Genomic DNA, 8,438 nt, shown 5'->3' with positions numbered 1-8,438 from the left:
CCCGGGGCCGGGGAGCGGCAGCTACGGCGCCAGCGGGAAGGGGTTCCTTCGGCTTTGGGGGGCGGCCACGGTCGCGTTTCTGTGGTGCATCTGGGCCGGGCTTAACATAGTTGTTCTTGATGAACAGAAGCTGCCCACTGTCCTTCATTCTATTCAAGTGATGTGACAACAGATCTGCGTGGCCGGCAGGCATTTCGCCGTATTTGGACTCCATGTATTTGGATATTGCTGACTTGTTCGCACCCTCAGTTTGTTTCAGAGCATCTAGTGCTTCCATAATCATCTGAGCAGCAAAAAGATACTCAAAACGTTGGGAAAAGGTGACCATTTTAACATAATTTAACTGCCTTTGAACTGCAATTTTTCTTTACTAAAACTTAAATCTTCAATGGTACAGAACACGAGAAAAAACGGCTAAGCCACAAGTTTCACTTCTCTTCTCCAGGAAAATTCACGATTTTTCTTTTTTTTTTAAAAAAAAAAACCGTGGATTGTGGTTGTACCAAATTTGTAAAACAATTTGCTCTTTCTTTTTCACAAGAAAAGGAAATGCGTATCTCGATTTAACGGGAAAAAAAACTAAAAATACATAAGCAATTACATACTAGTAGCTAAATTATCTTAACCTCAGAAAGAGAAATTTACAAGAGGGCAGAATAAATTTAGGGTTAAAAGGATTTAGCTGCAAATGTGAAGATTCTTCTTAGTACCGAAAAATCTAAAATTTCAAGCAACAATCCACGTACGGAGGAAAAATTAAAAATAAACATAGTAAAAAAAAAGCTGACAGAACATGCAAAGTGGAAATGAGATTCTTTCTTGTAACAAATTAAGAAAAAAAAAAAAGAGCGAAAAGACAGGAGAAAAAATTTAGTGTTTTGACCTGTGGGTATGGAGGAATCGAAGGAGGTTTGTTGAGCTCTTCCGTCGCCATTGAAGCTAGCTGCCGAGCAGCAAGATTAGTGAGAGAAAAAACCCCAGAAAGAGAAAAAAAAGGAAAAGATCTGTGGGTTTGGGGTTAGGGTTTCGGGTTTAGGGTATTGGGTTTAGGGTTTGGGGTTTGGGGTTTGGGGTTTTGGGGTTTGGGGTTGGGGTTTGGGGTTTGGGGTTTGGGGTTTGGGGTTTGGGGTTTAGGGTTTAGGGTTTAGGGTTTAGGGTTTTTTTTTTCTTTGCAAAAGTTCAGCTTAATACAAATAACAAAAAAGCTTGAAATCAGTGATTAGACAAGCACGCAAAATTTAAATGGTCCTAATTCTGAATGTCTCAACAAGATATGCTGATAGTTTATGGTAGCAATCATCACTACATGAACAAGAGAGACAACCTCATAAAACTGAATTCTACCATTATCAACTAAATTGACTACTACACCTCACTCCTCGTCATCCTCATCTCCATCACCACCAGAAGCCTTTTTAGTAGCTGCTTTCTGGTTCTTTCTCTTCACTCTACCAGGACGACCACCACCGAATGGACTTGTGAGCGAGAAATCGATATGCTTCTGGGGATCCACCCTAACCATGAACGAGGGCATGTTGACAACTTGCCTTCCAACCCTGATATGCCTTTGCCTGATGAGCACTCTAGCATGGTGGATAGACTTAGCCATACCAGCCTTGAACACTAGAGTTTGGAGGCGGTGCTCAAGGAAGTTCTCAACAGTGAGGGCGAAAACATAATCAAGCTTGTTCTGGCTCCATCGAGCAACCCATACCGGTTCATCCTCCTCAGAAGGGCTTCACCTTCAAAAATACGACGAGGATCTTTCTCATCAAGGGTCAAAAGCATCCTTGCATTATTCCTAATGCGGCTCCGGGCATACTGAACCCTCTAGAGCTCCCTCTTGCACCTAAGACCATATTCTCCAACAAGTTTTAGCTCAGCATCCAGTCTCTCATAGGGACGACGAGGCTTCTTAAAAGTCTTCCCATAGTTGCGGTAAAAGGAAACGTGCACCAATGTTCTCCGCCTGCTGCCGTCGACGCCCTCAGCCCGATCTCCTCGTAATCGTAGTAGAAAGGAAGGACTACGATTTTGGTTTAGGGTTTAGGGTTTAGGGTTTAGGGGTTTTGGGTTTGGGGTTTAGGGGTTGGGTTAGGGTTTAGGGCTTAGGGCTTAGGGGTTAAGGGGTTGGGGGTTGGGGGTTGGGGGTTGGGGTTTGGGGTTTTGGGTTTGGGGTTTGGGTTTGGGGTTTGGGATTTTGGGTTTGGGTTTTGGGTTTTGGGTTTTGGGTTTTGGGTTTAGGGTTTGGGGTTTGGGGTTTGGGGTTTGGGGTTTTTTTTTTTTTTCAAGCGAAACATCATTTCATTAAAGGAACATTGAACTCCATACATTCAATTAAAACCACAAACCCTTTAATGAAAATCAGAAAGCTACAACAAATGTACACAAAATCCTAAACCTAAAGACGACCTCAACCACCAAAGCCGTAAAGTGTACGGCCTTGCCTCTTGAGTGCATAAACCACATCCATGGCAGTAACAGTTTTGCGGCGGGCGTGTTCGGTGTAGGTAACAGCATCACGTATGACGTTTTCCAAGAAAATCTTCAGAACGCCACGCGTTTCTTCGTAGATTAATCCGCTGATTCGCTTAACGCCGCCTCGATGAGCCAACTGGCGAATGGTCGGCTTTGTTATTCCTTGAATGTTATCACGTAGGACCTTGCGGTGGCGCTTAGCTCCGCCCTTTCCCAAACCCTTGCCGCCCTTGCCCCGTCCCGGCATTTTTCTGCAATTCGAAAATCTTTCCTAATCTTGTTTTAGGGTTTATGGTTTAGGGTTTAGGGTTTAGGGTTTTTTTTTTTTTAGTCAAAACACCCGAAGGTGGGAGATGCTTATCGGGGTCCCCATCCTATCTTCATTAAAAAGTAAATAACAGATGTTTTACAAAACACTTGAGAAACCAGAGGAGTACTACTCCTAAACATTGTGAAACAGAAAATAGTTAAAAGTTTCTAAGTGGTTGTAGTGATCCAGTGCGTGCAACGATGTCTGTATTTTCGTGGCGGGGTTGGAGAAGCAAAGAACTGTTCTCTTTCCTCGATCTCAGCTGGATTACTGTTCAGCGAGCAAACTGGATCCTGGATCTTCACCGGCCGTGGGCTATCCGGGTTAACATCATCGTCTTCCCCTTCTGATTCATCAGTTTCATCCCATTCCTTTTGTGGTGGAGTAATCATTCCAAAAAGTTTCAGATTTTTGAACAGTTCAGAGGCCTGCGGAAGGTTAACCCGTTTCTTCCTCATTTGGATTTCCACTCCCCCAATCGGAGGATACACAACACCAACAACCAGATTATCGGAAGGCAAATTAGTCTCCAAAATATTTTTCACAGAACTAACAACAAGATTATCTGCAGGTAAATCACCCATTTTTCCAGCCTCACAGGGAATATTAACTTCATCAGCAGGAATAGAAAATTCATTGACGCTAGTCATAGTTTCAGTTTGGTGCTCAGCGTGGTACCTGGTGTCCTTAGCAGGTTGAAGCTGTTCTGGCTGGTCCCTCGTCTTTGAACTCTCACCAACTTCCTGAACAACTGCTTGGCCCGCTCCACTTCCACATCAACCCTCTTCCTCTGCTTCCGGGGAGGTGGCTTGGGAGCATCGTCTTTTGAATAGCAGTCTGAGTCTCGGTGTCCAACATGTTTGCATAAGGAGCAGAAGTTTGGGATATCCTCGTACTCAATACGCTGAACAATAGTTGCCCCACAAATCTGGATTTGAAAATCCTCAAGGCGCGGTTCGAGAAGATCCAATTCAATGCATGCCCTTGCCTTGGAGAGCTTGGACTGATTGAGTGTGGCATCGTCAATCTGCAGAGGAGTTCCAATCATGCTCGCCACCGTGAATAGAACTTCCTTGCGGAACATATGTGCTGGCAGCTCTGGGAAACTAACCCAAACTGGTACAATTGATGACTCTTGAGACGGAGTGAAAGTAGGAGTCCACTTGAACATGCGCATTGGGTACCCCTGGATATACCAAATGCGCCGCAACCACAGACGAGTATAATCTGCTTCACAAGATAAGGAAATTAAGACATGTCTGCTGTTCAGCATACTAATCGTGAATTTATTTTTTATGCCAGTTCCCGCGATCGTTTGTGCAGCATGCTGTATGAGGGTGCTCCATGCGAAAATTTTCCGACGAGCGTGAATCTGAATGGAGCTGCAAGGATTTGGGTCTCGACGTCTGTAAACTGCAATGTTGGACCATTGTCTCCCGTCAAAACTTTTCCAAAAGCGGCCGAAGGCGAGTCCGCAGGGAAATATTTGTGATGTGCCAATTTTGCAGTTTTCGAGGCTTGTGGAGGCGCCACAACTTCAGCAAATGATTTCTTCGGAAGGATCGACGTCGGGATCGAGGACGCAGGCTGCTGAATTGGTTGGGTTGACCGAGTTGACCGGGTCAGACTCGGTCAACTCTCTTTCACGGTCGCCGGCAGTAGGTGGAAGTTTCAGGCTGTTCTCCGATGGCCATTTCTGACCGGACGGTTGGGTGCGCCATGGCCAGGCGAGGCCAATGGTGGTGCTCCGCCACTAAACTGCGGTTTGAAGATCGGCGACGGCGGACGGAGGAGAAAGGAGAGAACTTCGTGTACCGGTGATGAAATTCAATGAGACAGGTCTCAGAAGACTCGCCGTTAAGAGGCAAAGCGAACGCTGGTGGTCCACGACCGTGGGTCTGCTTGTCGACGGCGAATCGATGGAAAAACGTGGCGGTGGTCGTGGACTTAGCCCATCACCTACAGTGGATGAAACCTCAAATTGTTTGAGGGGAATTGTAGAACTCATCAAGATGATCAAAATGGTATACAACACGGCCGGCAACTCGCCGGGAAACGGCCGGATTTTTAGAGAGAAGCCGGCGGCGAATCTGGGGCGATTTGGGCGCGATTTCTGCAACTTCGTCGGGCGCGTACGACGGCTTCCGGTGGCCGTTTAGTGCGAGACCACCATGGATGTGATGGGTTTTCAGAGGCGCATCTAGTGGTGGTGCGCGTGTGGCTTCACTCGCCGGTGGAATTTTTCGGCGACCGGCCGGCGGCGACCGGCCGTCGGCGACGCCACAGTGGAGGAGGAGGTGGGCTGTCTGTTGGTGGTGGTGGTGAGTCTGAAAGGGTGGTGGTTGGTGGTGGAAGGTTTAGTGTGTTAAATCTCACACACTTCTAGTGAGAAGTTGAGAGAATTTGCCAAGTGGGTTTTTTAGGGTTTAGGGTTTAGGGTTTGGTTTAGGGTTTAGGGTTTAGGGTTTTTTTTTTTAATTAAAACACCCAAGGGTGGGGGAGGCTTTTTGGGGTCCCCATCCCATCTTCATTAAAAACGGAACAACAAGTAGCATTACAAAGTAAAAAGCAGTAAAATATAAAAGGAGTACTGCTCCTTTACATTGTGATACAACAAAAAGTTTAAAGGAGCAATGCGGTTGCAGCGGCACAGCATCAAAATTGCCTGATGCGACATCTGTTTCTCTCAGGCCGGGCTGGAGAGGGAACAAAGAACTGCTCTCCATCGTCGATCTCAGCCGGATTAAGGTTCAGTGAGCACTCTGGATCCTGAATCTTCAGCGGCCGTGGGCTACCCAGGTTGATATCATCGTCTTCCCCTTCTGATTCATCCGTGTCATCCCAAACATTCAGTTGTCGAACAATAACTCCAAAAGTTTTAAGACCTCTGAATAGTTTAGAGGCCTGTTGGAGGTTAATCCGTTGCTTTCTCGTTTGCATTTCCATCCCCCAATAGGACAATACACAGCACCAACAGCAAGATTATCGGCAAGCATATCACTCTCCAAAATGTTTTCACCGTGTGTAGTACAGTTATCATTATCCACATGCTCATCATTCTCCAAAATGTTTTCACCGTGTGCAGTACAGTTATCATTATCCACATGCTCATCATTCTCATCATGCTTACCATGTTTACCAATATCAACATTGTCATTAGAGAGGTTAGTAGAGTACCTGCTTTTGGAGCATTCACCCCTCTCAAGTGCGTTAGCTTTCCCAGGCACAACCTGTTCCTCCGTTCCCATTGTCTCCTTTCCTTTTGACTTTTTGGCTCGTGGAGGGGGGCGGGGGGCATTGCCCATTGTGTAACACTCCAAGTTGTCGTCACCGATGTGTTTACAAAGGTTGCAATATTTTGGAAGCTGCTCATATTCCACTTTTTGATGAATTGTGACTCCATTGATTTATAGGTTAAAACCCTCCACAAGTGGTTTGTTAAGATCAATCTCAATGCTAATTCTAGCGTTAGAGAGCTTGGGTTGATTCAACGTGCAGTCGTCGATTTGAAGTGGTGTTCCTATCATGTTTGCTACCGCAAATAGAGCATCCTTATGAAACAAATGAGCTGGGAGTTCAGGAAAACGTACCCAAACCGGAATAATAGAGGATTCCTGAGCCGGTGTGAATGACGGTGTCCATTTGAAAATGCGCATCGGAAATCCTTGAATGTGCCAAATTCTTCTCAGCCAAAGATAGAAAAAGTCGGATTCGTTGGAGAGACAAATAAGTACATGCTTGGCATTAAGCATACTGACGATGCAAGTGTCGGAATTGAGGTTTTCCATGAGAGAATTTACCAACCCTAAACCCTAAACCCAGACGGTTTAGGGTTTAGGGCTTAGGGCTTAGCGCTTAAGGCTTAGGGCTTCGGGCTTTGGGCTTAGGGCTTCGGGCTTAGGGCTTAGGGCTTTGGGCTTGGGGCTTGGGGCTTGGGGCTAGGGGCTAGGGGCTAGGGTTTAGGGGTTAGGGGTTAGGGGTTAGGGTTAGGGGTTAGGGTTAGGGTTTAGGGTTTAGGGTTTAGGGTTTAGGGTTTAGGGTTTAGGGTTTAGGGTTTAGGGTTGTTTAGGGTTTAGGGTTTAGGGTTTAGGGTTTAGGGTTTAGGGTTTAGGGTTTAGGGTTTAGGGTTTAGGGTTTAGGGTTTAGGGTTTAGGGTTTAGGGTTTAAGGTTTAGGGTTTAGGGTTTAGGGTTAGGGTTTAGGGTTTCGGGTTTTGGGTTTTGGGTTTTGGGTTTTGGGTTTGGGTTTAGTGTTTAGGGTTTAGGGTTTGGGGTTTGGGGTTTGGGGTTTGGGGTTTAGGGTTTAGGGTTTAGGGTTTTTTTTTTGAAATAGGGGAATTGTCGGGATCCCCATCCCTTCTACATGGCCACTCAACCGTTCTACATGGCCGACCACTCAGCCTTCATCGACAGACGCTGGACAACCAACTAGTCTTAGAGTCCTAGGTGTAGGTCTTTTATTGCTTTGTTTCTGCTTTGTTATTTGCTTTCTGTTGTTTAGATTCCTCAAGGGGACGTTACGCCTCTTGAGTTGCAAATTTCAGCTTTCCTAGTGTCTAGTGTAGACGATAGGATTTATTTTTTTAAGCCTATTATAGGGGGGAATGAGTTCAAGAAGCTTGGTTTAGTGACGTGTTGGAGTCCCCCTCAAGGCGAACCCCTTGCTCTAGCATCGTTGATCATTGTATACGCATTTTTCAGTTCAATGCAATTTGGTTTTCTGAATCCGCGTGCGCAATTTACGATTTTGTGATTTGTTCCTCCCGACTCTGATATATTCGGCGCGCTGCATTTGTGCCGAGCGGAGGTATTGGCGGACGTAGTCAGCGGACTACTAGCCACACGACGCGCTGTGTGATAGGCGCCTCGTGAGAGGTGGTATCAGAGCCTCGTGCCACGATGGGGCCGAGGCGCACCGCTACTGCTGCGAAGGCATCGGGGCAAGATCCGGAAAGCCCGCGACATGCCGCAACTTCATCCAGCGAGAGAGCTGAGAACCCGGAGGACGGACACTCCCGATTGGAGGAATTGGAGACGAAGGTCTCTTCCCTAGAATCTGAGATCACGGTGCTGAATTCGGAGTTGGACGAGTGTCGGCACGTGATTCAGGAGATGGCTGGCGTATTCGGAAACGACAGCATTGCCGATATGCGGCGTGACATGGAGCAGATGTCCATTCAGATCGGACTGCTCCAGCGTGCAGTGGGTAGCACGCCTATGATTGCTCACGACCCCGGTGCTAGGCTTCGAATACCAGAACCGAAGGCCTATAGCGGTGAGCGTGATGCGAAGGAGGTCGAGAACTTCCTCTTCGACATGGAACAGTACTTCCTCGCGGCAGACGTGCGGGACGAGGCAAGGAAGGTTGCGACTGCGACCATGTACCTAACTGGTGACGCAAAGCTGTGGTGGCGGACCAAGTTTGCGGAAATCCAGGCTCATCAAATACAGCTCGACACGTGGGCTCTTCTACGGGAGGCGATCAGAGAGCAGTTCTTCCCCGAGAATGTGGAGTACAATGCCAGGAGGGCATTGCGAAAGCTTGAACATACAGGTTCCGTGCGGGGGCAACGAGTATTTGAGTTCGGCTATTATAGCGGCCGAATGCTTGGCAGATTTCGACCTGGAGACTCAGAAGGATAGGCAAGGCAA

The 8,438-nt window shown here is 47.0% G+C and overlaps 1 protein-coding gene and 1 pseudogene across 1 annotated transcript; both read right to left on the bottom strand.

Annotated features, from left to right (window-relative positions):
• Window positions 1,169-2,333, bottom strand: LOC105159764 (annotated as a pseudogene).
• On the bottom strand, window positions 2,275-3,155 carry LOC105159618 (histone H4-like). Its single transcript, XM_011076733.2, has one exon. The coding sequence runs from the start codon at window positions 2,723-2,725 to the stop codon at window positions 2,414-2,416; it is 312 nt and encodes a 103-aa protein (XP_011075035.1). The 5' UTR covers window positions 2,726-3,155; the 3' UTR covers window positions 2,275-2,413.

The sequence above is a fragment of the Sesamum indicum genome, linkage group LG4, assembly GCF_000512975.1.
Source record: "Sesamum indicum cultivar Zhongzhi No. 13 linkage group LG4, S_indicum_v1.0, whole genome shotgun sequence".
NCBI lineage: Eukaryota > Viridiplantae > Streptophyta > Magnoliopsida > Lamiales > Pedaliaceae > Sesamum > Sesamum indicum.
Note: the sequence above shows the minus strand (reverse complement) of the source record. Positions and strands in the feature narration are given on the sequence as shown.